Consider the following 20157-nt stretch of genomic DNA (forward strand, 5'->3'; position numbering starts at 1 on the left):
ATCTGGCTGGTGTTTAAGAAAATTCAGAAATCCAGGTTTTCACACGCTAATTCCCAAGGTCACGCAGCCAACTTGTGGCAGAGTGAGAATTAGATCTAGTCCTCCTGGCCTCATGAAGCCCAAGAGGCCTTGGCTTTATACATACTTGTGTGTTTCATGTCACAGCTATTTACCAACAACTGCTATATTCAGGGATATAATCTATAATAATAAAAGCATAATATGCTAATTAGGCCAGATGTCCTTCCGGAGGAAGCCGGGGCAGCGAGGGAAGCCCAGGTCCTGGGTGCCAGAGGGAAGCCAATGCCCGCAGCCAGGGGAAAGAAGGCCTACTCTTGCACGTATTTCATCCATCGCGTCTCTAGTTTTTAATAAGTGGATAGATGGATAGATGGATGGATGGATAGATGGCCAGATATTAATGAACTGAAGTAGAACGCAAGACATAATTCCCAAATTTACAAAATACCTTAAAAAACTGACACAACATTCAATGCATAACTATCATCTTCCTTTCTAAAATAATTTTTATTTGCAATTGACATTGAATAGGGAATAGATTAGTCTAAAAACAAAAAGTAAAGCAAACAAAGAATTTCTGTTTAAGCCAGAGCATCTTAGTCATAAGAAAGCCATGACTAAGGAAGCACTGTAGCTCTGGGATCCACAGGTAAAAGCCATTCTTGGATTACTTAAGAATCTCTTTCCCCTTCTGCACTCTTGGGAGCATGGAGTATATTTCTACAGTATTTCTATCAGGATGCTAATTAGCACAGCTGAGAAATGCCATCAACAGCAAAAGTAAAATTAGCCTTTACTTGTAAAATTTCTCCTGGGATATGCTGGTGGCTCCTGTCTCAACCAAACAGAATAACGGGCTAACTGTGTCATCCCACAGCAAGCAATGCACCCTATCAGCAACACCTGAATGAAATCACCAACACATCAAACTGGACTGCCAACATGTCGACCTTGGCCTGCTGCAACCACACCTGCCTCATTGTAGCCCCATGCCCCCATCAAATCGCACTCACGAGTCGCGTAACACTGACAGTTTTCACCATCAGGGCACTCTTAATTTCCTTAAAAAATTTAAGTAGCTTAGAGTTGTGGCATGTGTCAGCCAACATACACCTTTGAGACCATTTTATTCAGTGATGCAGCAGGAAAAACTGAGGTCCAGGAAAAAGAGGTAATTTGGCCAAAATCACATCGTGTTTGGCATCGAAGTCAAATCTAAGTTAATTCCTAGTCTGGGGTTTTCTCTTTTTGATAAACCAGTCTCCTTAGGTTAAAGGGTACTTCTTTCACTCCACAACTAGGAAGGTCTCTATCTGGACCTTTTCTAACTACCTCCTCCCTGGATCTGAGGAAGAGAAACCCCATCCCCAAGGTTGACCTTACCTTCTCCTTTCACTGTGACTTTTTTCCACCAATAACCCCTCTCTCTACCAGCCCATTCCCTACAAGTTAAAAATGTGGTCAAGTATGTCACACATTAGTGAAAGGATATTTCCTCAAACTCCGCATCCCCCTCCAGTTACCACTCTTTCAAGCTAAGCTCCTTGAAAGAAGAGTATAAAAATCAACATTACCACTTCCAACCCATTGCAGCCTAATATCCACCCTCTCCAGTCCATAATAATGTCCTGGCAGAGGCCATGAGAAAGCCCATTCCAGCAAACCCTACTTTGCCTCACCACCAGGATCAGTGAGACTTTGCAACAAAACATGACCAAAGAACCAAACTCCTGATCTCTCCCTTCCTGAGTCTCCCCAGTGTTCCAAGCTCAAATCCTTTGACTTCTTTTGTTTCCTCCCCCGCACTATAATGGAAGCTCCGCACAGGCAGGAATTTTTGTCTATTACCATACCCTCAGCACACACAGGGTCAATGTTTGTTGACTTAATCCACTTCAGCCATTCAGTCATTATCTTGTTTGAACCCCTTGGGGAGCACCAGTGATGTCTCCCGTGGAAAGTGGGAGGTACATCTAAAGGCCAGTGGAGAGATTAGAGTTAGAGAACTTAATTTGGGAGACCATTCTTTTGATATAAACTACTAAAGTGTCATTTATAAGAGTTTTAGCTAGACAGAGCTGATGCAACAGATGAATTCAGTAGGCACAGATGAGCAAAAAGGCCCCAGTCTACAAAAGCCAATTAATCAATAAATCACTTTCTCTGAGTCCTCAGGATTCTGGCTGGTTGGATCAGTCTATCTAGACCTGGAGGCCATGTGATCTTCTTTGGGCAACTGGAGAGTTTGTCTTTCCTGAGGGATCAGACAATAATATTTACTGGAATTTTTTTCCTATATTACTCCCTATAGAGAATAAAAAAATCTACAGTTTCCACCTTATGCCACAGAAAATATTTTAATGCAGCCTACCAGAAAATGTGAGTCTTCCCCTTTTTCTAGCTATGGCCCAAAGTTTTCCAGAGCAGCCATCTGCAAATCAGCATGAACTGGCTTGGATTCAGCTAAGGGGGTCTATACCTCAGTCAAGAAAACTCTCCTAGCCATCCCCAAGAAGTTCATCCAAATTTGGTTTCAAGAGAAGGATATTCTAATTGCACTGACTCTATAAAGGAGAGAGAACAACAAGACAATAAGGGAAAACTGTTCTCAAGATTGTGATATGGTACCTCCTTGGCATATCACAAAAATACTTGTGTATCCAACGATGACAGTTTGAAGATGACCTCTCTTCTCTCTTCTCTCTTCTCTCTTCTCTCTTCTCTCTTCTCTCTTCTCTCTTCTCTCTCTCTCTCTCTCTCTCTCCCTCTCCCTCTCCCTCTCCCTCTCTCCCTCTCTCCCTCTCTCCCTCCCTCCCTCTCTCCCTCTCTCCCTCTCTCCCTCTCTCCCTCTCTCCCTCTCTTCCTCTCTCCCTCTCTTCTAGAGTTAACCTGCATGGGCTCAACCCCAGCTCTGCCACTTGCTAACTATAACCTTGGAGAAGTGACTTCCCCTCTAGCATTGCCTTGCTCACATATAAAATAGTGATATCATTAATAGTATCTACTTCACAGTGTCATCATGTGGATTAAATGAGATACCATATGCAAGCCCTTCAGCACAGTATTTGAAAGATCATTATTTCACTTAGAGTACATGTAGGAAGTTTTTTATGGGCTATAGCCGCTATACTGATCATTTTTATTCTTATCAAGGAAACATACTTTAGTGACATGGGTGTGCTCAATGGGACAGTCTCACATGCTTTCCTGAGAAAGTCAGGAGCCCCAGCCTTCCTCAATCCCTTCCAGAAGCCCTACCCTGGCTGGTTCTGGGAGGATGCTGTATCTACTCTCCTGGACTCTGGCTAGGTTTCTACAGAAAAGAAAGCTCACATCAAGGGCTATTCTCAGAAAGGTAAGTAAAATTGGCAGGCTCAAACTTCATGCTCACGTAAAGTTCCAAGGTAGAGTCAATTGTTCATAAAAAACTAGGTATATCACTGCTGTGTTCCTTACTCATGTTCTATATAGAAAAAAGAAATGTGTCTCTAATGATTTTCACTAGACAGTAAGGGGACGACTCTTCAGAGTCTTCTTCAGCCCTTAGCATATAAATAGGAACACAGTAGGTACCAAATTAACCCAAAATCTTTTGTTCCTTGCTCTATCACAAATGCCTACAGCATAATTTCATTTACAATACTCAATTTCATTTGCAATTACAAAGAAGTAAAATGGAATTAACAGAGGTGAATTGGGAATTTAAGTTCCCCAAGACAAACACGATGAACTAGAAGTCCTTATTGAAAAAATTTAAACATGTACCTTACTATGACACCCAACACTATGCAAACTCTTTTAAGGTCACTTATTCTGGAGGGTGAACTAGAATCTACCACCTCTAGTAATTTCTACTTGAATACATTTAGTGAATGTGGTGCAGTATGTCTATAAGTTTTCACCGTACTGATGTACACACCCTTTAACTATCCCCAAAATCCTGGCACATGTCCCCTACTTCTCAGCATAAATTGAATAGTAGTGAGCTGAAGACATGTCTCATATTACCAAAAGCTCATTCATTTCATTAAGTACTAGGAACTACTTATTCCTACTACACATGCAATATTAATGCAATACCTAAATATTCTTAGATGCCCTTGGGATTCAGAACACGGGTAAGGAAGTGAAGTTACAATTCAGTTATACACACTTTTTTAGGGAAAATGACAAAGTTTTCATATGCTCAAAGAGCACATGATCCCCAAAATTAAAAACCACAGGCCGAAATTTTTAAAATCTGATAAAGCACATTTCATTTATTATTTGCTGCATTTATGAATTTGAGCAATTTCTAATTGATCAGCATGTGCATTGTTCAACTTTGTAACTTGTATATTTACTTATTTTTACTGGTTTCAGTATTCCTTGGGATCTTCAAAAATTTTATATCAATATTTCAGAAACATGCCTAGTTTTAAAAGTTGCAAATCCTAACTAGCACCATAATATCATCCATCATGGAGAACCAAGTCTAAGGGAGTTTATAAAAAGTGGGGATTTTAAGACTTTTATGGAGGATGCATTCAGACATATAGGCGAGCCATGTGGGGCCACTAAGATAAGACAGCATGAATTGATCCTGGTGTCAGTGAATACCACTTCCAGAATTTCTCCACTGGGCACAATCAGAGGTAGGGGTTGACAAGGTGGGTGTGAAAATCAAGAGATTCCAGAAGGCTCCTGAAGTTGCTGCTGAAATAGCTAGGTATAGACAGGTGAGAGCTGCTAACTTTCTTTGATTGACCTTGGTCTTCCTAATAAGTGAAATAAGGCAAGCTCCCAATTATGTGTGACACAAACATGTTTCCTGGCAATGGCTGCCCTTTCCTCCTACCCACCTACCCACAAGCTGTATTGCTAGAGATTCTACCCATCATGCCTCTTTTTCAGAGTCTCTTTCCATAGCTCTGCTGTGGGGGATGGAAGGGTGGAAAATGGATCCCATGACTCTCTTGGCCACAGCTAACTGGAACTAGAACAGACTTGGGATTCAAGCTGGCCAATCAGATTATTGGTTCTCTGAATTTGAAACTGAAAGAGAGCAACTCGAGGCAGACTCCAGTGAGCACTTGAATAGAGAAGACACATGCTTTCCTTGAGTGGCCACTTTTTCACAAGCCACATATAAACACATAGCAAGAGAGAAAACAGAGAGTGAGAGACTGATTTTGTCATAATTACTATTTTCCAAATGATTTTATTCTAGCCCCCCAAAACACCTGCCCTACCTACCCTTAAGGTCTGGGAGGAACTCTTATATGTTCTTAGTAAATCCCTTCTTTTCCTTCAACATGCTTGAATGGGTTTTTACTATTTGCAGTTACTATGTTCTCTCTTAAACAAAAAAGTAATTGAAGGATTTAGTAAATGAGTGAGTTGGACTCTCAAAGAGGACAAAGAGGTTTCATAGGGAAGTTGATGGGACAGAAGGAAATCAGGAATGCTGGCACCCAAGAGGGGAAGATCTGACTTTGAGACACAAGATTTGGAACAACCCAAAAGACAAATCCTGAATAGGTGTGACCACCCAGTGAGGTCAGAAACCACCTGAAGAGGAAGCTGAGAGGTGCCAGTTGAGGGACTCTTAGGCCAGGAGGCAATCTATGTGCCCTGAAGTTCCTGTGGATGGAGGCAAGGTCAGAAAGAATTCTAACTGAATTAATGAGATCATCTTCAATAAAGTCCAATAATCCATAATAAAGATCTTCCCCATCCTTAAAGCTCTGCTCTGTGAATCCAGTAAATTTATCAAAGTCATGACTACCTGAAGAATCTGCTGGATCTTTAATGAAGCATCCTGAGCAATAATCTCTCTCATTTCTCTGCTGTGGTTTTAATTTTCCAGTCAGTCATGAAGTTGCTCCTCCTGTCCTTCTGGACAGGTTTCCAAGAGAGGAGTGTTCATTTGGCATTCTCCTCTGCTCATTTACTTTACAAGAATGCATTTGCTCCTTCCTGCTTACCCTTTCTACTCTCCTGCTCCCAGCAATGTGCTTCCTTCCTCATTCTTGCTTTCCACCCTTTCTGCATATCAAAGAGACAGCATCTTGAAGATATTGTCAGGCAGCACTGCTACTTCCACTCTATACTAGGCCTTCCATTTTAGCACCAAATTCTCTGGTTTTCAAGTAAATCTGTGTGTTCCCTTCAAGACAGTGAAAAGAAAACAATTTTGGGGCTAAGCATACCTAGATTCAAATCCAACTCTACCTAATGGTGATACCTCAGGCAGGCCACTTAATCTCTCTGCCTTGTTTCTCATCGATAAACAGTGATGGTAAATGTCTTACAAGGCTGTTGTGCTCTCACACACAGAAAGCAACTAGTAAATTCCAGGCACATAGTAGGGGCTCAATAATGCTTATTCTCTTTAAGAAGAAAAAAAAAACAACTCATAGACACAGACAACAGTATGGTGATTACCAGAAGAAAAGGGAGTTAGGGAAACAAATGGTGATGGAAGACTTGACTTAGGGTGCTGAACGCATAATACAATATACAGATGATATCTTATAAAACTGTACACCTGAAACCTAAATAATTTTATTAACCAATGTCACCCCAATAAATTCAATAAATAAAAAACAAAATGTTTATTCTCCCCCCGCCTTTCAAGATCAATGTCAAACATGGACCAAAAAAATACACCATAAAAAATAAATGACAGTATAAACAAATAATAGGTTTAAAAACAGTTTTCATTTCCTTAAAGGTGTTGGAGAGTGGGAATTTTTGAGCACTACTGAGGCCGTGGACTATGCCCCAGATAGAGTCGTCAGTGCTGACACCAGGCCAGGCCTTGAGATAGGGTCTCATGGCCCCTTCCTAGCACGTAGGCCTTCTTTCACAGAACACTGTCAGCTTGCTGAAGAACAGATGACTCTGAATAACATGGTCGTCAATGGCATGATCCTGACGTTGCTTAGGAAAAACTGTTTTGTCTTGGGTTGCTTGTTCTGCAAAAACAGGATGTGGTTAATGGGCTTAAAAGTGGTCTTGCTCAAAGGGTCGCTGCTGCTCTCTGGTCCCCCTGAGTGGAGAAAGGCAGAGCAGTCGCCGGCCGCCTGGCCAGCCGGCTGGCCAACTAATAAAGGCTCCCTAAATTTTAATTTGGTCTGGACTCCAGTGGTCGTTCACCCACGTTCGCTCCACAACAAAGAGTTCTTCATTTCCTTGTAAGATTGATCCCTATTTACCAAATGTCTACTTCTAAAAGAATTCAAGGTGTTTGAAGACTCATGTGTAATAATCCAGGTCAAGATTTTTTTTTTAAGTCATTCACAATTAATTCCTTTCCTCAAAATCATGAAACAGGTTTTATCTTTTATGTCATTATTTTTAAATAAATGTATACATTTTTAATAATTTTTTTTAATTTTTCAATTACAGTTGGCATACAATATTATATTAGTTTTAGGTGTATAATCCAGTGATTGGACATTTATAACTTATGAAGTAATCACCCGATAAGTCTAGTACCCATCTGACCATATATAGTTATTACAATATTATTGACTATATTCCCTATGTTGTATTTTATATCCCTGTGGCTATTCTATAACTAACAATTTGTACTTCTTAATTCCTTCACCTTTTTCACCCATATCTCCCAACCCCTCTCCCATCTTTTGAAACCCTAGCCCCCCAACCCACCATATATACATTTTGATTATCATTTTACAAAGTGAAAGAATTGACTGCAGGCAAATTATCAACTCAAAACTTCTCAGCCTTGTACCTACTGACATTCTTGGCCAGATAATGTGAAGGGCTGTCCTATTATTCATTGTAGGATGTTTGCAGCATCCCTGGCTTCTACCCAGTAGATGCCAGTAGCATATCCCACCCAGTTTCAAAAAAACAAAAATGTGTCCAGACATTGCCAAATATTTCCTGATAGGCAAAATTGTCCCACTAATTGAGAAGTTAATTTGACCAATATACCTATAGTCAAACCAGATAGTACAAGCGCAACCATGGGTTTGTAAGATATAAAGTAGCTACTCAGTCTTTACTTCTCTACAGAACATTCCTGCTAAAAAAACAAAATGGCTGCATATCGCTTCCAAGATACAATCAAATGCTGGCTTCTCAGAGAAACGGGGGGAAAATGGCACGTGCCAGAATTCTGTTTGTCAGGCTGCCCCAGCTCTTGGCTGCATGCCCAAATTCTGCCTAAAGCCTACTTCCCAAACTTCTTAAAATGCTTTCCACAGCTTTTAGAACCTGACCTTTGCAGCAGCTTTGTGTGTGTGTGTGTGTGTGTGTGTGTGTGTGTGTGTGTGTGTGAAATAGATTTACAATTTTCTATATTCCTGCAAAGCCAAACCACTTATTGAGTCCAAATGCCAACTGGGGATGGTGGGAATTTGCACACAGATGTCAGCGGACTCCAAAACAACAACACAAGAGCTCCACCTGCAACTAATTATAGAAACCGAAATTGCACTCTGGCCAGAAGAGGCCAGGTTCAGAACCCACCCCATCTGCTCTGGCCGATAAAATCACTCTGTTACTCTTTCTCCTGTCAACATAGACTTGCTTCTTAAAATCCTCTGAGGATGCTGTCTGTAGGGAATTGTATCAGGCAGTGAATGCTTTGGGGGAGACCACTCCCTCTGCCTTCCCCTCCTGGAGCTAGGTTTCAATAAGTGTCTTTGGCACAAGTGAGACTAAAATCTCACTGAAATATTCCACAATGTTTTCTTTGGTTGTGAGCTGTTGCTCTCCCATAGCCAAAATAAAGTGATCCAGAGAGAAAATGGAACATGGAAGTCATTTAGCTCTCCCAAGGTCCAACATACAAGAATGTTTATTTTCCTCCCATTAGCCAAGTCTTTCGTAAGAAAACCTGGGAATAAAAATCTCTAAGGCTACTAATACAATGCACATGGCTGATCCTAGGGCTGACTGCAAGAGATTACTGAAGCAAAAACCAGCTGACATCTGTGACAAAGACGTATAGTTCACTTCAAATCATTCCCCTACACTCTGGCAAACAAAGAAATCAACTGTTGGCTCAGTGCCATCTCATCTATCTTCAGAACCAAAGGAAGTTTTTACCTCCCCATGGAAGGCATTACAATTGTGGTTTCAGTCTAAGTAGATCATTGCCTAAATCTGGACCAAAGTTTTTCCACCTTTCTGGAAAGGTAGACAAAAGCTACAGTTCTCTGAAAAGCTGAGGAAGACTATGTCAAGATGAGGAAGATGGACACTTTTTTTGCTCCTTCTAAGATTCAACATTCCAAGTTATATTATGGTGCTAAGTTAGTTCATAGTATCCAGTTCCGAATCCATGTGCCTATGTAACATTGGGAAAAATACACATAAGACACACACATTTCACACCAGAGTTTAAATGAAAACATATACACAGATACGACATGACCGAGTTCTTAATTTCTCAGGTCTCTTGACAGGACTTACAAGCCCTTAAACTATTTGGAGAAAGAGAGTGACCAAGCACAGCTCAAGTCAGTGCAGCAGACATCTGTGTTTGTCCCAGAGCATCCCTTCACCCCTCATCTCAGTCACTTTGAAATCTGCTCCTCTCCCAATGCCTGCTGTTCTAATAGGGTCACCAGTCATAGTAACCCCTTTTCACATACCTGTCCCCATCCCTGCCACATGCACTCACCAAGTCTGGAGGCAGGATATAACTAAGGCAGGACCAAATCCTTCCATAAATTATCCAAGCAGGAAGTGAAGACATGGGGATCTCTTAACCTTTCCGTTGTGGTACTGGCAGCCAAGACAATCCACCACGTGAAGGAGAAAACGAGGCTTGCACATAGAGGCAGACACTGAGAATCAGACATGAAGCCATGGGGAGACCATAGTCCTGCTACAGTTTGAGGCCCTGGGTCCAGTCAACCTCAAGCTCCACACCTGAGCCTTCCTGCAATTTAATTACAGGAACTAATAAAGTCCTTTTTTGCTTATTCAGGCTTTGAGTAGCATTTGTGTTGCTACTTTGGAATATTGCCTAATATCATTTAATATAATTAGTAAGTAGATTTCTTCATTCTAATGTGTAAAGTCCTTTAAGATCTCATTTCACCTCCTGAAATGCGCCTATTTTACGACCAGTAATTATTATCAGTAACACTTATCAATTAATGATTTTCTATGTTTTATCAGTTAGGAAGGTATTGAGCTGCAAGTAACAGAATATCCAACCAAAAGTAACTTAAACAATTAGGGGTTTATTTTCTCACATTACTAGAAGTCTGGAGGCAGTCACTCCAGGTGCTGGTGCACTGCTCATAGATAGCAGGGCACATGTATCCATGCTCATCTCTGTCTCTCTTCCATGGTTACTATATAGATGACACAGCTGCAAGCATCACATCGGCACTCAAGACAGGAAGAAGGGGATAGAAGCATTGCTGGTGACATTCCTTTTATCGGGAAAACAAAAGCTTTCCCAGAATCTCCCAGATTTCCACTTGGGTTTTATTTGAGTTTTATTTGCCACATACTTAATTATTCCACTCTCTGCTTTGGCAGGGAGTAGATTTCGCTGACCTCACTAACTTTGGCCTTGGTCACATAACATGCTTTAAGCAATAGAATGTTAGTGGATATGATGCCAACCAAGGCTTTAAATGTGTTTGGTTGGACACCTGATGTCTGCGATCCACCATGAGAATATGAAACCTTAAGCAGCTGCTGCTGTGAGAAGAAGACATTGTCATAACTGAAACCAACTTACAGACTAGAGCCTGGTGCCCTGAGTCCAGACCTACCCAGCTCAGTTGCCGCCAACCTGCAAATACGTGAGGGAGAGATCAATGCTTGTCTTTTTGAGCCAGTTAGTTTTGGGATGGCAAGTTCCACAGCATTCCTGCTTAAGATAACGTTTCATAGTCAAGTAAGTTTGGGAAATTACTGGCTTTAAAAAATGTAATAAACATTTTTTAACTGCAAGAGTCAGAGCATTTCACATGCTGATATGTTGTATTAGTTTTGCCATAACAAAGTGCCACAAACGGGGTGGCTTAAACAACAGAAATTTGTTGTCTCAGTTCTAGAGGCTAGAAGTTGGAGATCAAGATGTCAGCAGGGGTGATTCCCTCTGAGGACTCTGAGGGAAGGCTCTGTTCCAGGCCCCTCTCTTGGTGTGTAGATGACTGTCCTCAACCTGTCTCTGTATACTCTTCCCTCTGTGCATGTCTATGTCTGTGTCTAAATTCCCCTGAATTAGGGCCCACCCTAATGACCTCATTTGTACTTGGTTACCTCTGTGAAGAAAGACCCTAGCTCTAAATAAAGTCACATTCTGAGTTACTGGGGGTTAAGAATCTAACATATCTTTTGGGGGAGATACAATTTAACCCATAACATAATGCATTACGATTTTGTCCTTAGGATAGTCCTTAGGTCAGGACTATCGAGCCTATTACATCTCAGGTTTATTTGACCAGAGAATCCTCTTTGGAAAATGCTATTTCCTCAGACACACTTTGGAAATACTGGCGTTGAGGGATGCATGGATCTCAGACAGAGTAGTAGAAGGAATGGAGCCTGGAAGAAGGCACAGGGATAAGACAGGTCTATTAGAGCCGTGATTTATTTAAGTCCTACCTACACACCTGAGGGGACCTGACACTCAAGGGCGGAGCCCTTGGTTCCACAAACGTTCAGTGCTCAAGGTGACTTGCAGTGGCATTTCACTGTCTCCTGGCCCTTTACAAGACAGCTGCCTCACCACCTTCTCAACAGGAGAGAGAAGGGATTCTATCACCCATTTCCAATTGGTACAACTCTTCATATCTGTACACTCATAATAAAATAAATATTTTAAAACAGAATTGAATGACCCCTATTGAAATGACCCTGCAGTTATACAAATAAAAAGAGAAAATAATAATAAAGGAAACACAGAAATGTGATCTATCTTGACCTTTTCAAGTTACATGCTCAGAATGAGAATCAAATCATATATTGCAAATAGCTCAAAAACCCATATTAATATCAATTTAGAGTAGATTATTTCCTATTGTGTTAAGCCAGAAATAGAAATTATCATATAACCATTGCTTAAAAGCCGAAGCATTCCCCAGATGGGTTTACTTACACTTCTTAGGTTACGTTTCCCAATGACCTTGTCCCACTTCTGCACACATGAGACAGATAAATATTAAATCTAGTACAATCTCCCAGTGTGTGATGCTATTTATATTCATGCAGATCCTCAGCTAGCCATGCACAACTTAGGGAAATGTTTAAATATTGTTTTAGGTACACCTAATTTGGAAAAAATGATCCATTAAAAATACAAAACTAAAAATTGCATAAAATATCCAAGAATCTGAAAAGTCAGTAAGTTATATTCGTCAAGCTGTAAGATATAAGTTCCTATGAACTTTCTGTAAATTTATTCTCTACCATGTTTTCTCTCTCTGATCTCCATCAAACAGGTAAATAGAATGGAGCTGTCAAGGAAAAACAAACAACCATATAACCTTTTAAAGAAAATTGGGTCCCTTTACACCCATGTAGTTGCATTCTTCCACCCCTAACCCCACACAGGCCATTAAAATATTAAGGGGCTGCCTCAAGTGGCAGCCAAACATCCATTCTAAATTTTTTCTCCTCACTGCTCTCCAAATCAACCTACTGGTGTGACACTGAGAGCATGGACTATGTGTTCATGCCATTCCAAAGAATTAGCTGTCATAATACACCACCCTATTCTTCTTCCATTCAGGAAAGAACATCGTGAAGCAGAAAGCATAGGGATAACTCTGCATCCATGCACTCTGGTTCATACAAACAAGCCAATGATTCCAAATGTCAGTACTGTAACTCTTAGTAGTCACAAATGCATTTCTACTCATGCAGCTCTGTATGGCTGAGAAGTAGGGCCTTGGAGGGGGGTCTGGGGTATAATATCCATCCAGAAACCTGAGTAGTATCATCCCTTAGCACAGGAGAAATTTGGTCATAGCCACCTACCACTGGCTCCAAGATTTCAAACAGTCCAGTATTTCTTGTAACACAGGAAGGGCATGCAACATCCTACCTTAGATCTTGAGTTGGGTTCAGCTCCCTTGGTAAGAACCACTACAACTTCAAAATCTACTGCAAAAGAACATGTGAGGGGTAACCCCCAACAATACTGTGCATAAGGATAAAAGGTCTATGCTAATGAGCATTAAATTCACAGAACTATAAATACCATAAGCACGAGCATTCTAGCTTTCTCACCTTCACTCAGTAATGGACCTGCCTCTCATTTCTATTCACATAGTGCAATTCATATTGTCTTAGGTCATCTGAATTTAAGTTACTAAAATTCCAATTATCCAAATACTCTCTGGTAGAACTATTCGATTGTTGTAGATAATAATAATAAAAAAAAAACATAATCAAGTGTCCCCTATCTCTTATACATTCTTTTCTCCCTTGCAGAAAATGTTTCCATGTCTTTTCCTTTAAAGGGTAATTATAGTAAGTGATAGTAAATGGTAGAAATTCTAACCAGCACAAAAACCATTTATAGGAAAAACAAATAAAGTCCTAATTAAGAATGAAAGTACTGCCCAGCCAGCGTGGCTCAGTGGTTGAGCGTCGACCTAGGAACCAGGAGGTCAGGGTTCAATTCCCAGTCAGGGCACATGCCCAGGTTGTGGGCTCGATCCCCAGTATGGGGCGTGCAGGAGACAGCCGATCAATGAGTCTCTCTCATCATTGATGTTTCTCTCTTTCTCCCCCTCCCTTCCTTTCTGAAATCAATAAAAATATTTTTTTTAAAAAAAAGAATGAAAGTACTAAGTAAACTAAATCACATTCTTAATCATTCTATCAAAACTACAGATGCTCCTCAACTTACACTAGGGTTACATCCTAATAAACCAATCATAAGTTGAAAATATCACAATCTGAACATGCATTTCATATATCTAACCTACCATACATCATAGCTTAGCACAGCCTACCTTAAACATGCTCAGAACACTTACAATAGCCTACAGTTGAGCAAAAGCATCTAACACAGGAACACACGGTAGAGTATCAGTTATGACTGCGTGGCTGACTGTGAGGTGCAGCTCACTGCCACTGCCCAGCATCACAGCAGAGCATAATACCACATATTGGTAGCCCAAGAAAATATCAAAATTCTGAGTACACCTTCTGCTGAATGCATATTGCTTTTGCACCAATATACAGTCAAAAAACATAAGTTGAAATATCGTAAGTCCGGGACAGTCTATAGTCATTTTTTACATCTAATCAATATGAAGTATGCTCTTCCTATTATAGTAAGATTCTATTTACAGGTCAGTGATTCTATAAGAAGGTAGTGAACATAAAGTTAAGATTTAGATGTTGGCACGAAATAAACCAAAGCTTGAAATTGCAGCTCTGTCAATTATCAGCTGTATGAATTTGGGCAAACTGCTTATTCTCTCTACATTTATTTTTCATCTGTAAAATGAGACAAAGTCTAGCACCTACCTCAGATGACTGATGCAAATACTAAATAAGATAAGGTACACAAAGCTCTAAGCACAATGCCTAACACATAATGGCCCCCAACAGATGTCTGCTGGTAGCAGCAGCAGTAATAACAGAAACAGCAGCAAGAAGTCTGCATTGTTCCCCAAACTTTATTTCATCTAGCTCCACTTTTTGACAAACATAAAAATCCCACTGGTAGAAATTTCTAGTGCTCCTTCATATCTAGTTTCCTCATATCTAACTCTCTTTCCTGGAAAGAGGAGAGGACAACACCTCCCAGCCCCTTGCAATTGTGTCTCTTCCAATCCAAGGAATTGAGAAGCCAATATGCCATTTCTAGGCACTCTCGCTCTCCTGTAACCATGTACCAAAATGCAGAAAGCCTGGATCCGGAGTCACTGCCTGGAGGAGAGCTACTTGACTTGCTTCATACTTTAGGTGAATACAAAATAAATCTCTGATGTGTTAAGCCACTGAGATTTGAAGCTTGTTTATTATTGCATCAGGATCTACCCTATCGTGACCAATAGGTACTCATATACCCCTAAAAGGGATCCTAACAGACTTCCAAGAGGGGAAGAAGGGGCACTTCAATGGTTTTTTAAGTAACTTGCTTTTTGGCAATCTTAATATTCTTTACTTTGTAATACTACCTCATATTGCAAGTAAATTGACTTTTCAAACTCTCCATGCTTCTTCCTCCTTTTATATTTAACCTAAAAATAATAATTATATTATACTTATATTTAATATACAGGTTAATACTGGGGCTTTCACTGGGTCTATGTTACACAGTTATATATCACGCACAGCACCCAAGGTAGCCTCTGATCATATAGGTTCCAGAACAAGGAAGGGGTAATGGGAGCAGCCTAAATCAACTCTTCCCTTGTTTCCAGCTTAGGGTAACATGGGATAGTTAAATAGAATTGTGAATGTCACCTAGTTTAAACTGAACTAACCCTCATGAAATGAACAAGGGGTTTTAGATGTTTTTACTGCCCGGCTGGGATGGTTCAGTGATTTCGTGTTGACCTATGAACCAGGAGGTCATGATTCGATTCCTGGTCAGGCACATGCCTGGGTTGTAGGCTCGATCCCTAGTCCGGGTTGTGCAGGAGGCAGCCAATCAATGGTTCTCTCTCATCAGTGATGTCTTTATCTCTCCCTCCCTCTCTGAAATCAATAAAATATATATTTTAAGTGTTTTTAATAGGAGTTAAATGTTTCTTTGTGTCATTAAAATTTACTTCAATATACTATTTATTTTACTTTGCCTTTTCCATACTTAATTTTTGTGACTGTCATAGAAGACAATATATTAACATAGTAGCACATCATGCAATTTATAAATAAATATACATGTGTAAGTGGGAAATCTATGCTCAAAAACATTTAATGGTCGAAGCATAAAATAAAAGTAATTTTGGAACTGACAGTTTAGATAACAGCTTTCAATTTTGCCACTACATGCATTATTCCTAAGCTTCTGTAACCATTTCCCAAAACAACTAAAAAAGGAAGAAAACCAGTATAGGACTGGGGAAACACTCATAGCTGTAACAGGTTCACAGGATTTGCATGAACTAGCAAAGTCAGAAAAAATATAAATAACAGTGAAGAGCATTAATTTGAATTAGGAGTAAAGGACAAGGCTTTCTGTTCCAACTGAAAATCTCATTTGCACATCTGAAAACTAGCAGACTGTCAGATAACCAAAGGGATAAGATGATTGCTTTCCACACTCAGAACAAACAGCAGATTCTCCGACAGATTAGAAATGCTTCTATGGGTACTTGGACTCCACAGGCTGGAAGCCAGGGAGACAGACAGCAGGGTCCACAAATGACCCTAAGAAAGGCAGGGCACTACATTAGGCCAACACAAAGATCACTTACCGGAGAATCACGAGTTTAGCCAAATTTAAATTATCTCAAATATCTGGAAACATTTTTAGCCAAATGGCACAGCACCATCTATTCCACATCTCTTAGCACTTATCTCACTACCAATAAAAGGCGAGGCTGGGATTTAAACCCAGGAATGTCTGACTCCAAAGCCCTTATGAAAATAGCATCATATAAATGAGCCTCACAGAACAGGTAGGATGTGAAAATCAAGACTGGCTTGGGTTAAAAGGGAAGAGGCAGTGAGAGGAGGTGCTGTGACATCCTCTAGTAGAAGATAATGGAAAGAGCAAAGGTATGGAGGTGGGAAACCCTGAATATTTACAGGTAGTACCACATGGTGGTTCTGGTAGCCTAGGAGATGTGGAGGGAGGTGGTATGAGATAATGCTGGAAAGGCTAGTCAGGCTTTCCAGTGGAAGGCTCAGCCACAGAAGCAGACTTCATTCTGGAGGCAATGAGTAATGACTGAGGGCTTTAAAGCAGGGAATGGCATAACTTCAGGTAGATGCTAGGAAAACTAATCTTGCTATGACATGGAAGATGGATCAAAGAAAAGTATGAAGGTGCCTTGCACATAGTATGTGGTTAATATTGAATGGATGAGGCAAAAATGTGTTGTGTTTCTCTAACATATCAAGCCCATTCTACCCAACACCACTTAATATTGTTCACTTCGATATTTAGAAAAACAAACTCCACTCATTCTAGAAAGAAATAATGCTGCTGATACTTCAAAAAAATCAATTCACTGGTCAGATGTGGTCCTCTAAATGTTGCTATTAAAATGTCTACTTTTGCCCGGCCAGTGTGGCTCAGTGGTCGAGCATCAACCCATGAACCAGGAGGTCAGAGTTCGATTCTCAGTCAGGACACATGCCTGGGTGGCGGGCTCGATCCCCAGTGGGGAGCATTCAGGAGGCAGCCAATCAATGATTCTCTCTCAGCATTGATATTTCTGTCTCTCCTTCTCCCTTTCTCTCTGAAATCAATAAAAATATATTTTAAATGTCTACTCTTGCAAAAATTAACACTTTCCTCTTCTATTCAAAGGAAGTATATCTGAGTTGCTGTTGTAACTGCTGAAAAAGAAAACAAAATTAACCAAGTCTCAAAGTTAGGCAATGACAAGTGATTCTCCCTCTTCCACAACAGTGTGAAAATGTCATTGGAAAATAAGGAGGTCACAAGCTGTAATCTCATATTTCCTATGCCCTCTTGTAGCCTCCAAGTCAAACACATACTAAGTAGGAGCTTGTTTGATAATGCCGAACTTTCTTCTACACAGGTCATGGTACCATTTGCAAAGCAAAACACTGAGATGAGCCATAACCTACCTGATTTTCTTCATGGGAAACCCTCATCTGCTCCTTGAGGACAGACATCCGGGCTGCTTCTTCTTTCCTCAAGACTCTCTCCTTCTTGAGCTCAGGACTCCAGAAGGTCTTGATACTGTTCATGGAAGATCCCAACTTGCTATCCTTGATGTCCAGCTCTTTCCGAAGGAGTTCATTCTCTCTCTGCAGTTCCTTGAGCTGGGCCTGAAGGTCTAACATTGTGCTATCCCTTACCTGCCTCAACATGGAGGGGACCTGGTGGTGGTGATGATGGGATGAGCTGGTCAGACCTACATGTTGATCTGTGTAAGAAAGGACATCTGTGTGGGAAAGTCCAGCAGAAGCAATATTGGGACTACTCCCCATGGCTGTGACGCGACCTCCATATACAGCTCTATTTGTGGCCCTTCCCAGAGTCATGGTGCCCTTTGGGTAAGTTGTCGAAGCCACCCCCTCATGATCACTCAGATACATGGGTCCAGACGTAGCATAGGCTGCATTAAGGGACTGGATATTCTCCATGGACAGAGTCTTGCCCGCTCCTCCACCTCCCCCACTACTTGTTCTTCGGTGGCCCAAACGAGGAGACCTTGGCAAACGAGGAGATCTGGAAGGGCTCCCTTCCAGATTGGTGATTGTTCTTGCGCTTCCATACATTTTTCTTCTATTATGAGGTGCGACTGAAGAGAAGAAATGCTATACTAAGTTGAGGATAAAGCCAAAATTTTCACTGTTGGCCAGAATTTTCACTGCATCCCACTCATAGTCTGTACCAGAAAATTACTCCCATCAGAGATCTGAAAAATGAGAAAAAGGATCATCAAAAACAAACTTCTTTAGAACTCTCACTATAATTTCATTATGTTTTTAAATATATAGACAACCAAGATGTCCTCCAGTAGGTGAATGCACAAATAAACTGTGGTACATTCAGATAATGGAATATTATTCAATGCTAAAGAGAAATGAGCTATCAAATCATGAAAAGACATGGAGGAAATTTAAATGTATATTACTAAGTGAAAGAAGGCAATATGAAAAGGCTACATAATGTATGATTCCACCTAAAAGACATACTGGAAAAGGAAAAACTATGGACACAGTAAAAGAATCAGTAGTTGCTAGGGTTTAGGATCAGTGGTTGCTGGGAGAGGGATGAATAGGTGGAACACAGAGGATCTCTAAGGCAGTGAAACTACTCTGTTTGATACCATCATGGTGGATACATTTCTTTATACATTTGTCTAAACCTATAGAATGTACAACACCAAGAGTGAGCCCTAATGTAAAATATGGGCTTTGGATAATTATGACGTATCAATGTAGGTTCACTGTTTGTAATAAATGTACCACTCTGGTGCAGGATTGATAACCGGGGAGACTGTGTATATGTGGAAGCAAGAGCTCAGTGGGAACTCTGTTCTATTTTGCTGTGAACCTTAAACCACTCTAAAAAATAAAGTCTATTAAGGTAAATAATAGGTAGATATCAATGATGCTAATGACAGATGAACAATAGGTAGGTAGGTAGGTAGATAGATAGATAGATAGATAGATAGATAGATAGATACTGGTAGGTAGGTAGGTAGGTAGGTAGGTAGGTAGGTAGATAGATAGATAGATAGATAGATAGATAGATAGATAGATGATAGATAGACCGACCCATGTGTTTTTTTTTTTAAAAAAAGTGACCCCAAAATTTTACTTACTACATCTAAACATTTTGTAAATTCTCCCCACCTTGCTCCCAAGCAAGGTCAAAATTTCTCAGCGTAAAAAAAACACACTAATTGTTCCTTAGGAAAATGAAGCTCTGTGTTAAGTGACAGTTGGAACCTCCAGAAAATTGATCATAGGATGTCTCATTACAGAGACCTGAGTTATAAAATACCCTGTCCTGGAGGCATGACCCCTATACACAAATGGCTTGACAGTGACTCTGAGAAGCTGTTGTTTCCTAAGATGTCAAATAACTGTCAACCATGTTGTTACCTCCACTCTTGTACCCACTACAGAAATCACTAATCCATCACAGTCCTCTTTTCCATTAGGTTCAGAACTCTTCTCAACACAGCACTCTAGATGGTTTACCATCAATCAACTGGCATCGATATGTGATTTAGAACCTATAGGCCATCTTGGAAAAAGAGGTTGCTCAACTAATATAGGTGGCTCCCTACATATAGCCGGATCCTAAGTGCTATCATCAGAGATGACAGTCCTGTCTCTTTCCCCTTTCACATACATCTTTCAGACTAGCCTTTGGGAACTTTGGGGACTTCTTTTGCATTTCTGCTGATCTAAATATTCATATTAACCATTCCACACCTGTACAGAAATGGCACAGAACAGTGCACCATGTTAGAGTCCCTAGTTCCATAACCCCTAGAGAAAAGTAGTAGAAGCTCCGTGTCACCATTA

General features: G+C 40.5%; 1 protein-coding gene across 1 annotated transcript in view; it reads right to left on the reverse strand.

Moving 5' to 3' along the window:
- ERC2 (ELKS/RAB6-interacting/CAST family member 2) overlaps positions 1-20157 on the reverse strand; it is a gene marked incomplete at its 3' end in the record, with an annotated part of 881167 nt that overhangs the window by 832080 nt on the left and 28930 nt on the right. The window contains exon 2 of the mRNA XM_079794619.1: positions 17737-18533. Coding sequence (XP_079650745.1) covers positions 17737-18393 — 657 coding nt within the window. The 5' untranslated portion in view covers positions 18394-18533. The remainder of the gene's footprint in view (positions 1-17736; positions 18534-20157) is intronic.

This window comes from Cnephaeus nilssonii, assembly GCF_951640355.1.
Source record: "Cnephaeus nilssonii genome assembly, chromosome: 17".
In the NCBI taxonomy this organism is placed as follows: Eukaryota; Metazoa; Chordata; class Mammalia; order Chiroptera; family Vespertilionidae; genus Cnephaeus; species Cnephaeus nilssonii.